This window comes from Rhinolophus ferrumequinum, chromosome 28 (genome assembly GCF_004115265.2).
Source record: "Rhinolophus ferrumequinum isolate MPI-CBG mRhiFer1 chromosome 28, mRhiFer1_v1.p, whole genome shotgun sequence".
Classification (NCBI taxonomy): Eukaryota; Metazoa; Chordata; class Mammalia; order Chiroptera; family Rhinolophidae; genus Rhinolophus; species Rhinolophus ferrumequinum.
Window position 1 is genome coordinate 3,379,119 of NC_046311.1, and position 21,343 is coordinate 3,400,461.

Genomic DNA, 21,343 nt, shown 5'->3' on the forward strand with positions numbered 1-21,343 from the left:
CATCTGCCTTCCTGCGCTGGGTTTTAGCCCCCCCTGGGGGAGATAAAGGCTTTGGTGTAAACAGTCCTTCAGCTAAGAAGGTTGTCCTCATACTACCACTGTTTTTTGTTTGTTTGTTGTGTTTTTGATTTTGTGAAGCCAAAGTAGCCAGTGGGACGGATGTTCCTAGGAAACCGCTGGTCATAAACTTGATTCTTGACTAGGGTGTGACCCCAATGTGTATAAACCCCGCTAGTGTTACTGAGAGGTTCAGAAAATCTTACTTTGCTGTACAGACTCAACCTTCTCTACACTTGAGACTTTTCAGCCCTGTGTCCACGAAGGCAGTATGTTCCAGCTGGAGGAGGCGCGAGGGAGGTGTTGGCGGGCAAGCATGCTACTTGTTTTCTGTAAACTCCAATTTACTTGGATCTGTCTTCAGTTCCAGGCCTTGTTCATGTAGACTTCAGAAGGCAAGGTTTCTGGGGTGAGTGCAAAGCCAGGTGTGCTTTTCTTCTTTTGCTGTTGATGGGGAGAGTAGGGTCAGGCGATATATTTTAAGCATAGAATGCTCTTCATTCTTTCCGTTCTCTCGGGCTAATATGAAATATCAAAGGAAGCAAGTTTTCTGTGTTGGGCGAAATGCACAGTTTCTACTGTTTGTTCAGCTGAGGTGGAAGTCAGTTCATATTTCAATGCTAATGGAATGAGACTAGGGACAATTCATCTTCCGAAGGCCTCCCCTGTGGAGAGTAGTGCCGTCCTAAATCCATTAACAAGGCTTTAGCCGTCAGGCCTTGGGCATGGGCTCTTAATGATCCCAACAGAGGATGAAACTTGGCAGATCACTGCTGACAAGTGCTTCCTTCTACCTGTCTGCGAGGCTTCGATAGTGCTTCCATTCTCTCATGGGCCAAGGAGAGTGCCGAAATCGCCCCTGTGTGTGGAATGGCAGGACAGTGCTACCGACTCCGTTGTCCCCCGAACCGCCGACAGAGGATGCAGTGGACCGCTCAGTGGCATCAGGGTCCGAGCCGGCTTTCCTGGGACTCCCCTGGGGAGAAGCAGTGGGACCCCAGTGCCCTTGGTGACCCCAGCGCGCGTGAGTGTAAACTGCCGTGTCCATGTGTCCTCAGCCATCCAGATTTCTCCTCCTTATATACGTACTGGGAGGAAAACAGTAATATTTTCATCACTTGCCTATGTTCACACCCAGTTTTATGAAATTACTGTTTTTCCTCCTTTGCTGGATGCTCTAGTTGGAAGCAACAGCTAAATTTCTCTGAAAACTAATCAAAGCACGTGAAAATATTTGAATTGCTCTATTAGCCAAAATAAAAGAGGTGATTTGTGGGGACAGGTATGATAGTCCCAGTTTTATGTGGTCTAGTTTAGTGCTAAAACATAAGATTTAAAACTGGGACATTGTATTAGTAAATATAATGTATTTTAAAAGCTCTTTGAAAAATGGAAGAAACTGCCAGTGATGTTTAATTTGGTGTCTTAATGGAATTAAAAGCTCTCTGACATCTGGAAAGGCTTAGCCGTTGTGAGTGAAGGGAATTGAAGAGAATAAGAATTGATAAAACTTCAAATGAGAAATTGGTAACGGGGTTGTCTCTTGGCTGCTACTCACCCACTCTCCTTACTCCAACTATTAAGTCCCTACATGTTATTTCACGATGCCTGTCCTCAGTTCTAGTCCTGTGTCTCTGTTCGCTCTCGACACTTCCAGTTGCTTGGCCCGTCTTTAAACTTAAGCCCCTAGCAAGAGCACAGGCGTGGAATAAAGGCTCCGTGACCCTTGAATCCCTTGCAGAAGTGTGCTACCAAGTCCGGGTGACCCCTCAGAACACGGCTGGTGGGGCTGTCTCAGCATCTGAGGGCAGCCTTCTTAGACAGGCGTCACTCTGTGGAGCTTCAGAAGTGATGCAGCTGATTCTGGTGGCTGAATGGGTTGTCACCTTCCTGAAGACGTCCCTTCCGTCAGGACGCCTCCTCAGGCTGTGTTCCGGCCAGGTTGATCTCTGTCACTGTTCTCCCTCACTAGACTGTGAGCAATACCAGACAGGCTCTTAGAAGTTAAACACCAGATAGGACACAGCTCTGGTGAGTCTAGATGTAGAAAGAATTCTGTGTAACCAAGAAGTGGGAGAGACTAGAATACGCCAGGATTATCCAAAAATGGTGAGGGCATTCCCTTCCAGGAGTCATGGAGCATCCTAGGCCCTCAGGGTGTTTTCCAGCCTCAGCGCTCAGCAGACCCTACATTCTTACACCCTTGCCACTGGCCTCCCTGTACAGACACCCAGTCTTTGCTTATGCTGGTTGCAGTGCCAGCTCACTGCTCTGCCTGCTGAAAGCTTTCTCATCTCGCAGGCATTTATTGAGCATCTACTCTGCGCCAGATTGTGGGCTAGGCCCTGGGGATACAAGGATGAGTAAGGCAGGTCCCTCCTCTGCCAGTAATTCAGGGCCTTAGCACGGGCAACGTGTAAACCGATTCTTTCCGCCGAGAATCCTAAGTGCAACGATAGATGCATAGGGAACTCAAGAGTGTTTTTATTCTCGACTAAGCACTCGAGCGTCCGGTACTTCCTGCTCAGTGCTGCCTGGACCTTCTTCATGCTTCTCTGGGACACTGTGCCCAGAGTGCTTTGTGCGATGTGTGTCCCTCGAAGGCCTCAAGGCAAGACCAGCCTTTGATTTGAGTCCCTGTCACAGCGCTTTGCACATTTTAGATTTATTTATACGCTGCTTTGTTCCAAAAGGGATTTGCAGCGGCTCATAAAGGTACATCTAGTACATGTGATAAGATAGCAAATAATTGAAAGTGTGAGAGGAGAAAGGGATGAAAAAAGGAGTGATACGACATCAAAAGAGTCTGTTGTTTGCTGGAGGAGATCCATAACATTGGTTCTCAACTCCTTAGGGGTTAATGTAAAAAGGGAAATAATCATTTCTGTGTTTTATGGAATGGGCATCATAGAATTTTTTTTAAAAAATCTTGTAATGATACTGAGGACCAAGAAATTTCCCTCCTGGGAACTCACTGCAGGGACACTGTGTGATGTTATGCATTAATCCCTGTGTGGATTAGCCTCATGATTGTCACAGAGCTGTGTCCGAGAAAGGTCGTTAGTGTAGGTGTAGCTTCTTCTGCAGAGGGCGCCTCACAGAAGACCAGGAGCCTTCAGCTAGCTTTCTAGTAAGAGTGTTCTGTAATCTTTTAAAACTCATGACCTCTTTTAAGAAACATACAAATTTCGTACCTCTCTCCATTCTGATGCAGTCCCCCTCATGTCTGTCATATTCGACCTCTTACCCTCACCAGCCGAGAATATTGTGTCTTGCTTTTTCTTACGTTTGTATTATAAAAACAGTAGTTACTCAGCTCTCATATGTAGTTCCGTTATTATATTGTCTGTGACTTCAAGCTATAGATTCTTGTTCTGCCAGCCTTCGGAGTGCCTGGAATGCCACCTACTCTCGATTAAGACTCATTTCTCTTGAATTCTTACTTTAATTGGCCCGTTTACTTAGCTTGTTAAGCTGGATTCCAGCTTTAATTCAGGGGGTCTTGTTAAAAGGATTTGTACTTTGCACTACGTCAGGCAAGTAAGTTTGATCAAAGCTGTCCTCCTGACAGCTTACATAAGTGAAAAAGAGAACCTTGTATAGAATTCGTTTCTTGGGATTGGTCTAAAGCAGAGGTAGATATGCTAACATTTTAGTTCCTCAAGCAGCTCATGATGTAACAGGCGCTTGATTGGCTGTCTTTTCAACACCAGGGCCTCAGCTGCTATCCAGGTAATCTGTTTTTCCCCCCTCAGTGGGCTTCAGATTTATAGCAGGCTTTGTTTTTCCCAGGATCCTGCTGATAATATTGAGCACTTAGAATTGCCATGTGCTGTGCTAAGTGCTTCTGAATTTATAGCAGCTTTATTTGCTCTCAGTTCGTCCTCAAAACAAACTCCGTTTTACAAAAGAGAGAAATCAGAAGCTAAGAGATTTGTCCAGCATCTTCTGGTTCATAGATGGCAGAGCCAGAACTCGAAGTCGGTCGCTTTTATCATGTCCTGGTGCTGGGTGTCATAACGCAGTCCTTCTGCCTTTATAAAGTCTAATGAGACTTACTTGGAATAAACCCCCCAATTGCAAGGCCCTCGGGATTTCTTCCGTAGAGGTTCTAGGTTATTCGTCCATTTGCTCAGATTAGTCAATCTAGAAATAGTGAGATTCTCAGGTGAATTTCCGAGCGTTTAAACCTCTTTGAAGTTTAAAGAGTATTTATTTCAGCTACTGAAATGCTCCTGGAAACACGTGACTATTACACCCAAATACTTAACACAGGCTGGGCCTGGGGCTTCTCGCCAGCTTAGGTTTTCGCAACTTCCCCAAGCGTCTGAACAGCAGCTACGTAGCTTGCTTCGCCACTGCTGGGATTGTCATCATTTTCTCACTTGATGCAGATATTTTCTCTTCCTATGAATATTGCCTTAAAAAACATTTTATATTTTGGCAATTGACTTGGGAAATAGTATCAAATACTCCTGATTCTCCCTTCCATCTCTCTTAAAGATTCTGCTGTTTTTTCCTGATTCTGCAGTCCCTTCCCCGTTCTGAAACTAAAGAGCAGGACCTGAGATACCCCAGGATGTTTCTCGTCGTCTCCCCCGCCCGCAGAATGGGCATCTGTGGTCACAGGGTTGCGGGGGGAGTGATTTTACTAATCTGAGCAGCTCTACATTAGTTGTCATTTCGTTTTACTAGACTCATTTCCGTCCAAGTTAAATTTCTGCTTTCACTTTCTGTGTTGTCCTCTGTACCTTTCATGTGTTTGAAGTCCACACTCTGGTTTTCTCCATTTGTTTGACTACATCAGAATAGTGCTCGTGATCAAAGAGCATGCAGGTGCTTTTGGAAAACAACAGATTCAGTTGTGAAAGGTGTCACTTGTGATGGATTCCAATTTAATGAAAATACAGCAACCAGTAATATACATGTCCTTTAAATGTTTTGTTGATGTTGGTGATAACAAGATTTGCCACTCATCTTTCCTGCCTTAATCCTCTTTTGGATTGTACTGTGAATCTTCCTGCGTTTTCCGTGGGTGTCCTTGAATGTTGTAGAAACTCTGATGAGCTTCCCCATGTGATTCACTGTCAGTCTTCCCGGGGGGTAGGGGAAGCCCTTGGGCTTCCTTTGCCATCACAGTGGACTTTGGGGAACAGGCAGTGGCAGTTGAGGCCTTATTTTAAACCTAGAGCCTGTTACTCCCAGGAGATCCCGCGGAAGTGCTGTCTTGGTCGAGCCACCCTCTCTGCATTGCCTACTGCTTCTCATTCCTAAGTCTGTTTCGTAGCTGGCTGTGGAGCTGCTGCCCTGCTTCTTTCTCCAGGGTCCTCAGAGGCCCCTTTTGTCCAGTGCCAGGCTGACAGACAGAATGATCCCAGGGGCATCTGGGGTCAGTCTCGGAGCTGAGAACCCAGGCTGTGTCAGAGGAGGTTTGGCTGACATGTAAATGAACCTATCAGAGCCGAGTCCCAGAAGAGAGGTGAAACTAAGTCAGCCTCTCCCCTGGAGAAATCGCGACCAACTTGTTGTTTGAATTTGGGATGGTCAAACAGAGTGGGTGTGCTTTAGGAAAAGCATCCTCTGCCCTGTGTGACTTTGGGGCCCCGACAGAGTGGCCTGAACAGACCTGAAGTCTGATTCCCGTGTGACATCTGGGCAAGTGGCTCAACCATGAACCTGTTTCCAGCTATAAAATGAGAGAGAAACTTACGAGATAAGGTTCCTTCAGGCCTTTAAGTGAGGCAGCACTCAGTGGCAGCTCCTGTGTGTTCCCTTTGCCATCCGTGGACCAGAGGAGATAGGAGGGTGTGGAGTGATGCAGAGGAAAGGGGGTGACTGCTATGGGAAGGTGAGCAAAGCTCTATCTGTACACCGTGGTGCAGCAGTGACAAGAATGCAGAGGTGTGAATGCCAGCGTGGGGGTGATAAGCAAGGGGTCTGGGGGGAAAGCCAGGGCTGGAGGTGGAATGTCCGTGTCCTGTGTGTCATTCTCCTGGGAGCTCGGCATGCCAAGCAGCTTCTCGTACACGCTTCCCCTTGTGGTGATCCATAGAGCAGCACCATTACCGAGCAGCTTCTGTCACAGCCACAGTCCAGAGTCCAGGGCTTGGTCTGCACCCTGCTCCTGCGTCCGTCCGACGAGATGGTAAACTCCCTTGGGAGCCAGGAATTATCTCTTGTCTCCTCTCTTTCCGTGTCCAGCACAGTGTTCTGAACACTGGTGTTCAGTTAGCGTTTAAGCTAAAGCACGTGTGTTCTGGAGCACAGCGTCTTCCCTACTCAGGAAGTGATGCCACTGACCCAGGCTGGTTCCACAACAAGGCTGGACGGCTCCTTGGGAGGAGGCAGTGCCAAGTGAGAGGGCAGTCTACAGGGCTACTGCTTCCTGCCACGCAAAACAATTGCTAAAAAATGTAAAAATATTAAAAATAGGGCAGTGTGGTTATTCCCATCCTATAGTTGAAGAAAGTGAGGTTTGAGGATGTCACACAGCTTGTATATGGACTCCTGGTGTAGTGCTCACTCCCCTGACCCAGAAATCTGCCTCCTGCTCAACTGATACGCCAGGCTCTCCCCAGGGCATGTGTGTGTGCGCGCGCGTGCGCGTGTGTGTTGGGGGGGGTGCTTCTTACCTCATCATCCATCATTCTTCTAGCCCATCCTGTGCCTCTTTTTCCTTTCCCATCCCGAGCTCTAGTTACCTGGCGAGTGCTGGCAGTGAGACCGGTCCGAGTCCCAAGAGGGAGGGATCTCCTCTGGTGCTTGGCATTTTGCTGGGCACTAACGCCTGTGTGACACAGCAGGAGGCATCCCCCACTTTTACCCTAATAAAGGGAGGCTCAGAGGCGAAGTAACCCTGTGTTGGCCCAAAGGGGAGGGGAGTGGGAAGGGTGGAGGGCCACGTCCTTAGTCTGAAGGTGGTGGGCTCGGGCCAGAACGCCACACGGATGCGGTGCCCACGAGGGGCAGGAGTGCGAGCTTGCAGGTCGTGGGTGTCCCTGACCAAAACCCCTGTCCTGAGAAAGGGCCAAAGGGCTGACGAGCTGGGAGGGTTCTGGGAGGGCGGGGCCGCGCGGGGCGGGCTCGTCGGGCAGGCTCCGCCCCCAGGGGCGCGGGTTTAAAAGCAGGCAGGGCGGGCCCCGGAGACTCATGCAGCGGTGGCAGAGGCGGTGGCAGAGGCACGCTCGGCCACAGCCATGGCCCTGCGGGCGGAGGGCGCTCGGTGGATCAGTGGCCTCTTGCTCTTCGCTATGCTCACTGCCAGTGCCGCCCGGCTCAGTTGGGATCTCCCGGACCCCCGCAGCCTGGCCAGCAAGATCCGAGTGCACCCGCGGGGCAACCTCTGGGCCACCGGTAAGTCTTCGGGACCGGGCAAGCGCTCCACACCTTGCTCTCACCCCCTTTCCCTTCTCTGGCCATCCCTCAGCCATAGACATTAGTGTCCGGGCTTGGGGAACCCTGGGCCTCATCTAATTGAATAGATGGGGAACCTGAGACTCAGGTCAGTGACTTGACTAAGATCACTCATCCAGTTTTCAGCAGAGCTGGGGCTGGATCCTACATCTGCCTGCTAGCTGGTGTCCTTTCCATTAAGCAAGACTCTGCTGACTCCTCTTTTAACCTGTGTGGCTTCTCTCTGCACCTCTACCTTCCACGGACCTCTTCATCTCCACTTCCTTCCCTGCTCTTTTCCATCCCTCTTCTAAGCAGACAGCACAACTGGCAGAGTTTCTCCCTGGCCCATCGCACCCTCTTCCTAGCTGTGCCATCTTCACACCCTCTGCCTGTTCAGAAAAAGTTGAGGTACAGGATTTGCCACCATCCAGGGGTCTTTATGGCTCTTTGGTGAGGAAGAGGGTGATGAGGAAGATTGCAGATATTCCTGCCATGAGAACTGAAAGGTAGGAGAGAAGGGTAGCTTTCCACTGGGATAGGATTCTCGCTCCCTGACTTCCTTGTGCCTTGGCACCTCCTTTCTAGGTCACTTCATGGGCAAGAAGAGTCTGGAGCCCCCCAGCCCATCGCTATTGGGGACAGCTCCCCAAATCTCCCTGAGGGACCAGAGACTGCAGCTGAGTCATGATCTGCTCAGGATCCTCCTGCTAAAGAAAACTCTGGGCACGAGGCTCATCGCCCCAGCACCTCACACCCAGGTGAGCAAGACCCCCACCTCGGGCCCAGGAGAGAGACTCAGCCAGGTTGCCCCTGGGTCCAGCATTGAGCTTAGGGTGTAACTGCCCAGCCAGGGTGTGATGGGCCCCAGAAATCCAGGGATTCTAGGCTCTCCCTGTGATCCAAAGTTCAGAGGGAGAGGACTCCAAAGAAAGGAAGCTGACTGGCCTTCCCAGCAAACCCCACAGAGCAAGAAGTGGGGGCGGAAGTTCCCCTTCACCAGCTGCCCGGTCTAAAGTCATAGCCTAGGAGTGTCCAGCCCCTTGTAGCTGGACTTTCCCTCCACTGCCCACACAGACTTGCCCCGCTCCGGCTGTCCACCCTTATCGTGTCCTGTGTATGCTTGTAGTTAGAGTTGGGGTGCTGAGGCCCAGAGAGGGCAAGAGAAGAGTCCGTTAGCAGCCGAGACAAGAGTCCGACCTTGTTCACCTTGACCGGTGCTCTTCCAAGTCTGTTATCTGCCTCAGTGACCTGTGCAGGCTTCATTCTGGGCTGGGTAATTCTTTGCTGTGGCGCAGTCTTGTGCATTGGAGGAAGTTTAGCATCATCCCTATCTCTATCCATTAGAGCACCCCCCGACCTCCCCAATTGTGACAACCATACACTGCCAGAGGTGCTCTGGCTGGGGACAGGGGAGGGAGTTAAAATCACCCTTGGTTGTAAACCACTGACCTAGGGATTTCAAGGCCCCAAAGCTAAAGCCAAGTCAGCTTTAGTCTCTAGCCTGGGACAGGGGCAGCCCATCTATTCCCTGTTCCTGGTGCTGTCCTCATCCTATACCACCTTCCCTGGTACTTTGTTGCTCTTTGCAGAAGGTCGTGTGATATAGAATGTGGGTTCTGGTGACAGTGCACTATACTCAATACCTAGCCACTTAGTAGACATGTGACCTTGGAAATGTCACTTAACCTCTCAGCCTCATGTTCCTCATCACTAAATTGGGCATAATAATGCCCATCTCCCATTAACTGGGACCACTTGTGTCACATGTTCAGCATGATGCCAGGAGCACAGAAAGCGCTTATAGATGGAAGCTGTTATAGTCTGTGAGCTCCCCATCAGTGCCTGTTGCTGACTCACTTATGTACCCCCCACTGAGCCCAGCGTATAGTGCGTACATTTTGAGAGAAAGGAGGTGCATGCTGTAGAGAAGTCCAGCTGAGTCAGCCTTCCTGACCCTCCTCGTGCACAGAGCCACCAGCTCCTGGGAACCTCAGATGTGAGCGCGTGGCTGGGGCGGGCTGAGTCTGAAGGGAGATGCTGTTAACCTCCTTGGTCTTGAAGGCCGGAAATGTGCTGACCAGCTATAGAGACTCAGAGGAAACAGTACCTCGTCCTGGGGGACGGGCTGCAGAAATGAGGTCTGGGGGTTAGCTGGGGGTGGGGACTGACAACACTGACGCTGGCAGAGGGCCAGGCACCATCCTTGGACTTGACTTCCATGATCTCCTTTGACTGTCATGACCACTCTGTGAGGTCGGGCTGTTATGTGAGAAAACCACTGCCCTGACCCCTCTCAGGCCCTTCTCCAGGGACATGGGTGCTGGGGGGGTGGGGGGACTGCCGCAGCTAAGAGCCTGCCGCTGCCTACCTCTGCAGATGTTCAGCACTTAGGAATGCAGGAGGCCCCTATCATTTGCCTCCTCTGCCGAGGTCAATTCCTCTGTGTGTTCCCCCTCAGTACAGGAGGCCGCTGGTGCAAAGGCTGCAGAAGTGAAGCGATTAATGAGGAAGATACGACAACGTGGCTTAGATTGTGCCCACCCAGGGCCGGTGCTGAATGGGACCCTGGTAGTGGCCCCATCTGGGTGTAAATCCTGGGCGCAAATCTCTGTTACTCCAATACTGTGATTTCTGGGGGTGTTGCCAGGAATATCGCCAATGCAGACACAAATTATGTTCCTGCTGTATTTCTTGCTTCCCTGTTGAAGTTGTGAATAAAACCCTGCCCTTTACATAGAATGTCTGGTCCTCTTCTTCCAGCGTGTCTGAGGAGATGGGAGGGAAAGGGGGCTGGAGAACCAGGTGTTCAGTGAGGTAGGCCTGGCACCAGCCTGGCACTGACTCACAACTCCTATTCGTTCGCTCATTCAGCAAGCAGGTACTGGACACCTGCTGTATGCCAGGTCCTGTGCTAGGCAGGGGTGTTCTGCTCTCTCCTCTACCACTTACCGGCAGGGGCAAATCTTGTTTCCTTAGTAAAAGGGAGCTCCTACACTACCGGGCCACGGGGCTTTGCTTTCCCATTCATTTCATCCTCGTGCCAAGCTTTGAGAGGAGGGCCCAGCTGGGATCCAGACCCCATTGTGGTCTTACGCTCTTCTCTGGCCTTAGATAAGATTGTTTGCCAGAGTTAGCAAATAAAAATACAGGACACCCAGTTAAATTCGAATTTCAGATAAACCGAATCATTTTAGTGTAAGATGTCCCACAGTATGGAAACACCTATAATAAAAAAATTATTCGTTTATCCAAAATTCAAATTTAACCGGGCATCCTGTATCTTATCCGGTCGTAAAAAGGGCTGTATATGGTCCTTCAGGCCCCGCCCGAAGCTGACCTCCTGGGAATCCCTGACTCGATGTCATTTTTCCAGGGCTTCTGCCGGGAGAACCCCGGAACTAGCCGGGCGAGGGCGCACTGCGTCGGTAGTGGCAGTCACGCAACTCTAAGCCCCGCCCCCTGACCTGAGGCCACGCCCTCCAGGTCTGAGCCTGTCGCGTCCACTTCTCGCGAGAGGGTGGCTCCCGCCCCGGAAGGTTCCCAGACGGAAGTGGGGTACGGGAAGCGATAGTTGCCATGGAAGCCGCGGAGGACTGGCTGGTGGAATCCTTGCGTTTGTAAGTCGTATGGGCCTGGGCTCGGAGATGCGGGCCTGGCGCTGGCTTGGCGGGCGCACGGGCTCGAGGTGGTGTCCGTAGCGAATCCTGGGGTGGGCTGGCGCAGCGCTGACTGCGGGGCGGGGCCGTACAGAGAACTCCGCCGAGGCCTCGGCTCCCGCGTCTGGGAAATGGCATAAGCTTGGGCGCGCAGGTTGTGTGAGGTGCTGGCAAGAGCAGTGCTGTGGAGGGTATTAATACTAAGTGACCGATCATTTTAGGCCAACCTCTGAGTTGAACCCTGAACACAGGTTATCTCATTGATTCCTCACATCAACCTTGGGAACTCTGGGAGATTCGTTTTACAGGTGAGGACGGAGGCTCAGGGAAATGGTGACTGGCCTGGTCCCTGTCACACAAGGAGCAAAATGTGTAAGCAGACTTGATACCGGGTCTTTCTGACTCCAGAACCTGGGCCCCCAACCACTGAACCATGCTGCCCTCTCAGAGTTCTGTAACAGCTGTAAGGGGCCATGCACCGTGTGACTTTGTGTCCCTATCATGCAGGTACCAGGATTTCCATGCATTCGACCTCTCAGGAGCCACTCGAGTCCTTGAATGGATTGAGGACAAAGGTATATGAGAATATGGAATCCCCTCAGGTGCTCAGGAGCTCAGCCCAGAGGGACCCAACCCACTCTTCTGAGAGCCTCTTCATCACTTGTAGCAATTCTATACCCCGTCAGCACTTACATTCCCCTTATTAAGGTCTAGGTCTCTTCCATCCTCCAGTGCAAGGCTGCGTGAATACCAGTGGCAATGGTATCTTTGCTTTGGATGGTTTGGTTGAGTTTCTAGGCCCAATTATGGTCCAGAATCTTTCTAGCAGTTTGTCACAGCTACTGCTGCTTCTTTCTCCAGGAGTCTTTGTTGCTGGCTACGAAAGCCTGAAAAAAAATGAGATTCTTCATCTGGTGTTACCTCTCAGACTTTCAGTAAAAGAAAACCAGGTAACTTAAAGTATAAATGCTGTGTATATGTGTCTACTTTTACTCATTTATTAAATCTTTATGGAGCTCCTATTGTCTACTAGATATTGTCCGGGATTCTAGAAAGAGAGACAGGGGTCGGGAGACAAGCACTGGGCCTGCCTTTATAGTTTGATGGGGGGAGGCAGAGATGCACAGAGATGAGTGCTAGGGAATGTCCCAAGATTTACAGAGGGCTCCTAGAGAAAGAGGTCAATTTTACTTTATCAAAAATAGATTTAGGGAGCCGAAGGGACTGGAGGGCGGTTGAAACTCTTAGAATGGTTAAGATCCCCGAGGATGAATGTGTAGTGAACAAGAAATAAGAGGAGAAGATGGCTAAAGACAGAACCTCAGGGCATACATTTAAGGAGTAGGTGGAGGATGAACCCACAAGAAATACTCTTGGAAGTAGGAGTCTCAGAAAAGGTCACTGTGCAAGAGGACAAGAGGAGAGAACGTGTCAAAAAGAAAAGAGTTGGTAGCTGGCTGATGTTGCTATAAAATCACTCTGATTCATCTGATAGGGCAGCCCTGTCCCTATTGCCCTGGGGGAATTTCCTACCTAATGCTCTCATCTCCCCACCCCACCCCCGAAAGCTTGAGCCAGAGCTCCCCCAGACTGAGCCTTAAGGAGAGACGTGATTTACTTCCCACCTCATCACTGGCTTTTCCTCTGTCCGCTTTCCTCTGCCTCCTTTTCCTTGCCTGCGGTTCCTCACATAGAGATGGTAGAGTCTGGTGGCTAAGAGCATGGACTTGGTAGACAGACTTGGGTTCAAATTCACAACAAAATCCCTGTGTGATCTTAGAAAAGTTGCTTAAGCTTTCTGCCTTAGTTTTGTTATTTTAGCACAGGGATAAGCTGTGTCACAGGGTGGTTGTAAGACTTCAACATGATAAAATAGATAAAGCACTAAATACAGTGCCTGATACAGTAAACAATGGTATCAGAGGTAGTTGTTATATTTTTTTTGCTAGAAGAACCTACCTGACTTCCAGTGGGAGGTGGCAGGAGAAATGGGGACGTGTTAGTTGGTTGGTACCTTGCAGCTTGCTTCGATGAAGCTGTTAAGCCTCTGTCACTCCTCTAAGAAGGCCTGGAGTATGCTTGTGCTAGAGTGAAGGAGGCTGGTGGAAGGTTAGGAGAAGGGTTTTGGATACAGGAAAGGAAACTGTCCCTGTAGGCAGCTGAGACCCACACTGACAAATCACAGCACACTGAGGCCCTCCAGAGAGAAGCATCTGCTGCCAGCAGAGCAGCTTCCATGGCTTCCTGCCCGGCTGGAATCTGATTCTTACCTAGAGCTCGTCTGAAACACTCCTATGCAGAGCAGGCTCTATCTGATCAGCCACCCCTTTGTATTTCAGGGCTTATTCCCGGAGAGAGATTTCAAGGTATGCCACGGAGGGTTTTCCGACAGGTCTGTCTTTGATCTGAAACACGTGCCAAACACCAGGTATGGTCAGCTCTGTGACCCACACCTTCCGTTCAGGATGGAGTGACTGGAAATGTCAGGGTATTCTGCCTCTTTCTCAGCACATGGGCACATGTGAGCACACCCAGTTCTGGAATACAAAGACTATTGCTCGGCGGCATCATGGCCCCTCAGAGACTTTTCGACTACTGTAACTCACAGATCTGTGGAGCTGTTCAGGGAATAGACTGAGTAGAAGGATGCTCGTAGTTTCTCAGAGCTGATGGTGGGTGGCTGGGGCTCTCGCTCGGGTGGCAGAGGCTGAGAGTCTGAGTCAGGGCTGTGTGTTCCGGCTCCGTGCTGGTGTCCTCTCTAGGACACATCAGGCCACATGGAAGCCTGGGCTCAGTCCCATGACTCTCCATGAGCTGTGGGCCTGTCCCTGAAGTGGAGTGAGCCTGCTCCTCTTGTGAAATGAGGTGACTGGTCTGGATGATGCCGTCCTGCAGTAAGCTTTCCTGAGGTGGGGCGTGTAGGAACCCCAAGCTGAGTGGGCTCGAGAGGGGAAAAGCTGGGGGCTGAGGAGGGTGTATGTGGGTGAGCTCCCCGCTGTCGGGACTGAGATCTCCTCTCCATCCTGAATAGGTTGCTGGTGACCAGTGGCCTTCCAGGTTGTTACCTGAAGGTGTGGCAGGTCGCAGAGGACAGTGGTGAGTGACTGACTATGTGGGGTTGACACACACCTCTACCCCCCAATCTGAGCAAATTAAGAAGTAGATTCAGAGTCAGATAGGAATTCAGATGCAGTGTGTATTTAATGCAGGCAGAAATGAATTAGCAACCACAGCGTGGCACACAAGCCACAAATGGAGGTTCCTGTAACTCACTTCAGGTATCGAATTTACCAACCCAGAGGGAACCGACTGACACCTCCTGCTCCTTTCCCACTATGACTATAGGCAGAGCACCTACTGAACTACCTCTCCCCTGGGCAGGGGCAGAGGTGAGGGCAGAGCTAGGGCTGCTCAGGTGAGCTCACCGCTTGGAGAAGGGGGAGGCAGAAGAGTCATCTCTCTGCAGGCATGCCAGCCTCGGGAGGGAAAACTGAGTGAGCAAGAGGCGGGGCTGATCAGTCTCCCACTCAGAGAAGTCCGTCTGCTCCCCAAGAGGGGAGTGGGGAAGGAGCGGAGGGTGTCAGTCTGTTCCCTCTGGGAGGGGATGGGAGTTCCCTCGTGGGAAATAGCGTTTCCTCCAGCAGTGGGTTCATGGTTCTCAGTTAGGTGCCAGATCCTGTAGCCCTGATTCAGCCGTTCCAGCCCTCCTTCAATTCGAGCATCGTTCGCCAGCGTGGAAGTATGCCTCAGATGCACAGGCCTGCTCTGGGAACTGTCCCTTTGTTTGTGTGATCCTCTGCCGGCCAGCAGGTCCCCACGCCACACCACCTGGATGCTTCCCAGGAACTGGTTGCATTTGTTGGCTTCTTCCCAAGTGTCGCTGCTGCAGAAAGGCAGTTCTTGTGCTTGTTTGCTTTGTGGTCACTGACCCTAGTGGCCTTCCTTTGTTGTTTCTTGTCACTTGTCTTATGCTGTAGCTTCCAGGTGTTCATATAATTTTATTGAAATTCACCCATTTAAGTATGCAATTCAGTGATTTTTAGTAAATTTAACAAGTTGTATGGCTATCACTATAAATGAGTTTTAGGACATTTTTGAAACCCCAGTCAGCTCCATCATGCCATTTATTGTTAATCCCATGCCCACACCCTGCCCCAGGCAACCACTAACCTACTCTTTGTCTCTGTAATAACATTTGCCTTTCCTGGACATTTCATTATAAATGGAATCCTGCAGTATGTGGTCTCTTATATCTGGCTTCTTTCACTTCGCATAATGCTTTTGAGGTCCCCCACGTCATACCATGTTATAGCATGTATCGGTAGCTTGTGCCTTTTTATGCCTGAATAGTTTTCCATTGTCTGGATGTACCACATTTGTCTCTCCATTCACCAGTTGATGGATCTGAATTTTGGCGATTACAACGAACAAGGCTGCTAAGAACATTCACATATTAGGTTGGTGCAAAAGTAATTTGCGGTTTTTGCAATTATTTTTAACCTTTTCAATCACAATTACTTTTGCGGTTTAATGTAAGTCTCTGCTGAACGTACATTTTCATTTCTCTTATATACACACTTAGGAGCAAAATTGCTGGGTCACGTGCTAAATTTATGTTTGATTTTTTTTTTTTTTTAAGAGATTTCCACACTTTTCCAAAATGGCCTCATCATTTACATTCTCACCAGCAATGTATGAGGGTTCCTATTTCTCCATGTCCTCACCAACATTTGTGTTGTCTGTCTTTTCTATTAAAGCCATTCTAATGGGTGTGAAATTGTATATCATTGTGGCTTTCCTTCACATTTCCTTAATGATTAATAATATTGAGCATCTTTTTATGGGATTATTAGCCATTCACACGTCTTCTTTGGTGAAATGCCTATTCAGATCTTCATGGGGAAGTTTAGTTGTTGTTTTTCCCCAGTAGGCTGAGACAGAATGCTGTCACAGGCCATTTGGCATTCTGGTTCACTGTACGTTTTCATAGATGCTTGTTGAGATTCAACAATCTGTAAGATGGAATAGCAATGTTAATGAGTGTGCATATTATATTTCAGGCACTGTACTCAGCACTTTCCATGTGTGATCTCATTGAATTCTCATGAGTCTGAGAACAGACTCTGTCCCAGACAGGCTAACTTGTTCAGTCACACAGATAGTTGGTGTTTCTTCTCTCATCCCTTCCTTCCTTATTTTGACTCTTAACCTTTCTTTTAGAATTAAAAAACAAACAAACATAGATCTTCCTTTTCTTCAGAGAATCTGGGAACCACATAATGACACCCCCCACCCCTCTTGGAGCAAGAAAATATAAAATCAAAAATATGCATCTCCCTTTAAGTAGTTTGTGTAGCGAACTACTTGTTTTGAATTTGGTTGTACATGGCTTCTTTTAAGAGAAGCCTCAAATGTAGATTCAGAGAACGTGCCTGCTAACCCAGCAGGCTTGACACAAACAGATAAAACCAAAATTTGATTCAACTTGAGGTTGTGTCTTTTCTTCTGTGCATTGTAAAATGGATGTGGACTTTCTTGTCCAGTTTACATTTGAAGACAAAGACATTTGTATTGTAACCTTTACCTGCAAGGTTTCAACAAATTGTTGAGGTCATAGAACATGTGTTTGAAGAAGTAATATTAGTTCATGAACTCTGTACCTGTTATTTTCACTTAAGGTGTAAATGACACCTCCAGTGTGTTCTTCCTTTTTCTCTTACTTTATCTGTTCTCCACAAAACTGTAAAAAGCAAGAACTGCTTTGAGGGATTTTGAGATGGCGGCTGTGATTCTTTATCTCCCATTTGCAAAACAGTTCATAAGACAAATTATAAAGGAATTAAAGTGCTTCTGACAGTTTCAAAATGTAAACATAATGCAGAGTGTTTATGTCTCCGCATCCTGTCTTGCCAGCTGTCAGCTCCCTTTCTTCCTTGACTTTGTAAATGTTGACCAGTTTTCACCATGTAATGCTTCAAACCTTCATTAACAGCCTGGATTTTCACCTCTCCCACTTTCCCGCAGATGTCATTAAAGCTGTCAGCACCATCGCTGTGCACGAGAAAGAGGCGAGTCTCTGGCCCCGGGTGGCCATCTTCTCATCAGTGGCACCAGGGGTCCTCCATGGGGTGCGGCTCAGCGGGCTGAAGGTCGTGGACCTGGCATCCCAGAAGACCACGTACACCTCCGGTACGGCCACAGTTCATCCCTTGCCAGCCTCTCCAGCCATGTCCGCTCCCCAGCCCTACTCAGCCACATTTGAACTGAATTTAACCCTGTGTGTGAGATGCTGGGACCCAATATGAATGAGCGGCAAGCCCTGGCCTCCAGGAGCTCCCATTCTGGGACTGGGGTGCTTCCCCAAGGAAGGGACTTGTGACCAGCCCACCCTGCCAAACTGCCAGAGCCATCTGACTCCAGCAGCTTTTCTCTTCCAGGTGTCAGTGACAGTGAGGAGCTGAGTAGCCTGCAGGTCCTGGGTGCAGACACCTTCGCCTTTTGCTGCACCTCGGGCCGGCTGGGGCTCGTGGACACCCGCCAGAAGTGGGCACCGTCAGAGAACGTCAGCCCCAGCGCTGGGTCCGGAGGAGGGAGGTGGTGTGCAGAAGTTGGGAGCAGGGGCATTGCCAGCCTTTGCTCAGATGGGCAGCTCTGTCTGCTTGACCCCCGGGATCTCTGCCACCCGGTGAGCTCAGTCCAGTGCCCAGTGTCCTCACCGAGCCCTGACCCAGAGCTGTTGCACGTGACTTGGGCTCCAGGCCTGGACAACTGCTTGGCCATTTCAGGTACTGCTAGCAGGACTTCGTGTCTGTTATTTGATCTGTCTCTTCCAGGGGAATATAGGGCGCTCAGGAACGAGCCTCTGGCCCCGCCATAAACCTGGCTCCGGAAATTCACGTTGCTCACAGGAAGCCACACATTAACTCTTCACGTTCTTCAGGGGTAGCCCTTCCCCCTCCTGGCTACTAACCTTTCACACATTGGTAGCAGGCCTTTTCTGTCCTAGCAGGAATTCAGTTCTGAGGTTGGTCAAGAGGGCTGCAGATAGTAAGACCTAGGACAGCCCTGGGCGGCACCAGAGAGAAGTGAGAGGAGCTCAGGGGTGCTTCTCAGTCTACTTGCTTTGGGAATTGTAGCAAGTCCCCGGGGTCAGCAGGCTCCTGGGTCTGGCCTCGCAGTGTCTAGTTGAATGAGAGTATGTGAGCGTATCTAACGGCCAGTGGGGAGGATCCATTGAGCGGGGAAAGGTTGAAAGAATAGTTGAGAGAGAGCAAGAAAGGATGATGAATCATGGCAGGATCCAGAAAGAGCAGAAGAACCCAGCTTGGGTGGAGGGGACTGGCTCTTTGGTAACTAGAAGACAGCAGGGTGGAGTGAGTGGGGATAACTAGGTCATGGGGGGCCATGAGAATGTTGATCTAAAGGCTCCTGTGTGTCCCTTCAAGTAAGAGACAAGGCCGTCTGCTGAGCGGGACCTAGATGTGGAGGGATTAGAATTTGGGGCAAGTGGAAAAGGTTTGGAAAAGTCTCTGAAGCATCAGTTTCCGGGGGTAAATATTAGTACCTCCTTCATAGAGTTGTGAAGATCAAGTAACATCTGTCCAGGATGAGCCTCGGTCCTGGCACGAGACAGACGGACAACAGATCGTCACCACGTGCCCCGTGCAGCTGGCAGCTGCCAGCATGAGGGCAGGTGTCCCATGCCCTCCATTTGGCCATTAAGTATCTCCTTACAGTTTGGTTCCTTGTCCCAGAGCCTGGTTTGGTGCAATAGAACAAACTATAGAACTTACATGAGGGATTCGGTGAGTCCTGTTTTCTCGTTCTTCCTCAGGTTTTGATGCGACGGTCCAGGTCCATGATGTTACGTGTTGGGCCGGAACAGAGGGCCAGGCAGAACCTCTCTTCACTCACAGAGGTCACATCCTCCTAGACGGTAATGCGCCAGATGCCGCTCCACTGGTCACCACCCACACCTGGCACCCCCGCAAACCAAGGACGCTGCTCTCGGCAGCAAGTGACGCGTCTCTGCACGTGTGGGACTGGGTGGACCCCCGGGCCTCCCGCTGACACCAGGGGTTTCTGCCAGGCCTCGAGGAAGAGGAGGAGCTGCTGTACAGTCAGGGTACTACTGGTTTGGGACTCAAGTGACCGCAGGTCCCTGTTACCAGCTGAGTGGCCTTGGGCAAGTAAACCGGCCTCTCTTAGCCCCAGTTTGTTTATTTGTAAAAGGACAATATTAGTAACTGCCATGTAGGGTTGTTGGGGATTCAGAAGTAATATATGAAAAATCATCTGGTAGGATGATTGTCACAGTAAAGATTTGGTGGCTGTTCTTCACTCGGAGCAGTTGTGTGTGACAGGTTTCAATCCCATGGGCTTTCGGCACGTAGGCATCTCACAGGCCTGAGAGAGACGCTGTCCTTACCTAATGGGCTGTGGGAGGGATTCTCAAGACCAATGCTGACCATACACAGTCGTTCCCTAGGTACTGACTTTACAGCCTAACCGCCACGTCAGCTGTGGCTCCCAGCAGTTGGCACAGTTGGGAGACTGTGTGACATAGTGACTGAGACACCTGTGTCAGAGTCAGACAGATCGGGGCCCAAGTCCTGTCTCCAAAATGGACCGAATCCTAGTAGCACCTCGCAGAGCGGCCGAGACGGTGAAATGAGACCCTGAAATAAAGTGCTCGGCATGGCCTGGCCCGCTGAATACTCAGTGAATGTGCTGTTCGTGTTTTCCTTCTCTTCTGGACTGGAGGGCGGTGCAGCAGTGTTAAAGAGCAGGCTGGAGTCCGGGAGAGAAGTCCAGGGAGAAGGTCATGTTCTTGGGGCGGAGTGTCATCGAAGCAGGTGAGTGGGAGCCCGCATCCTGGGCCGAATCAGCTGGGAGGCCGGGACCGTGCTCACTAAAAAGCGAATCTGCAAGTCCCACGCGGCCTGATATAGTCCTGACGTACTTGATAGGAATTTCCACCTTCGTAAAGAATTTCATATCGAAAAGAGTGAATTGATTTAAACTAACCCACACCAGATTTATTTCCTGGCCACATACAAATTCTCAACTCAGATTTCTGGGCTACATCTTTGAAAGCCATTTCCAGAAATGGGCTCTTTGAAAAATCTCCTCAGTGGCAGCAAATTGACACCCTTTGAAGGGATTGTTTTTGGAAAGCAGAAATTGGGCAGAGCTAAGCAAGTCTCGCAGATAAGGAATGCACCAGGCTAGATAATAAGCACACTGCTGTCTGTCGGCTTTACTTAGCCTTCCCGTGTGCCAGACACGTGTGCATTGCAGGAAGTACGTGGATATGAGGCTTTCTAAGGTATGAAGACGGTCCGTAAAGCAAAACTCAAAGAAAGTCTTCAGTAGTGACAACAGCGTATAAAGGCCACAGCCCATCGAAGTGACTACTTTTGACAGACAGCACTTACTTGGGTAAGTTCTTTGTGTTCTTGAAAAAGACGTAAGAGTCATTCTGTAAGTCTAGTTAGATACAGTCATGATACATGCAGATTGTGCTTTGTTTTATAATTGTTGGGTTTCTGGAAATTTGTGGGAAAACATGTTTAAATCCAACACACAGAGGAAACTATTTTAAGAGGGAGAAGCTGAGTTTGGTTTATTTCCAAGCACCATTTGCCCTGTGTGTCAGTCCCCAGCAGGGACTCTGCTCTTGCAGGCGCCCCCATGGTGGGGACCTGTTGACTTGCACATGGCCTCCCGCGTGGAGTCTGGACAGCCAGTACAGACAGGCCCTAGTGGACTTGGCAGAGGCAGGTGATAGAGAGGTAAACCTTCCAACCAAGGGTCTTCTGAGGCAGTGGCGTGGTTCTCAGTATTGCTCTGGGTAGATATACAGAGAAGGCTTTCCTCACTGCGTCATGCTGGGCCACATCCATAGTCCCAGTCCCATTTTTAGGATAAGTATGAGCCGTAAGGCTCTGCAGCAGCCCTGCTGGCATTGGAGTAGTTCTGCTGTGCAAAAATTCTGTTTAGGTTGAATTGAAATTGCTGGTTTTATAGATCAGAAATGGCAACATCATGTGGTTCAACCTAATATGTTGAGAGGAAGAGTAGGTTATGGTTTCGAAAGTCAGCCTCTAGCAGTGGTCTTTTCTCCTTTTCCCTCCCCTAAACATAAGAGAGTGCTTTCCTCTCAATTAACTCCATGTAAATTCTGAGAAAAGGGATGTAGAGAAATGTAGACGTGTCCTGGCCCCAACCCTCCC

The 21,343-nt window shown here is 49.8% G+C and overlaps 2 protein-coding genes across 4 annotated transcripts; both read left to right on the forward strand.

Moving 5' to 3' along the window:
* The first annotated feature begins 124 nt into the window (after positions 1-124).
* Positions 125-10,188, forward strand: NMB (neuromedin B). Of its 3 annotated transcripts, none has more exons than XM_033100130.1 (3): positions 125-7,410; positions 8,038-8,210; positions 9,916-10,188. In XM_033100130.1, exons 1-3 carry the CDS (start codon positions 7,254-7,256, stop codon positions 10,078-10,080), a joined length of 495 nt encoding a protein of 164 aa, XP_032956021.1. In that variant the 5' UTR covers positions 125-7,253; the 3' UTR covers positions 10,081-10,188. The 3 variants fall into 3 exon arrangements, with proteins under 3 accessions (XP_032956021.1, XP_032956022.1, XP_032956020.1); XM_033100131.1 differs by having other exon boundaries at positions 9,911-10,184; XM_033100129.1 differs by having other exon boundaries at positions 9,883-10,174.
* Positions 10,189-10,966: 778 nt separating this feature from the next.
* WDR73 (WD repeat domain 73) lies at positions 10,967-21,343 on the forward strand. The gene is made up of 8 exons (XM_033100054.1): positions 10,967-11,069; positions 11,616-11,683; positions 11,970-12,058; positions 13,448-13,536; positions 14,140-14,204; positions 17,133-17,297; positions 17,546-17,893; positions 18,943-21,343. The coding sequence occupies exons 1-8, from the start codon at positions 11,029-11,031 to the stop codon at positions 19,176-19,178; spliced, it is 1,101 nt and encodes a 366-aa protein (XP_032955945.1). The 5' UTR covers positions 10,967-11,028; the 3' UTR covers positions 19,179-21,343.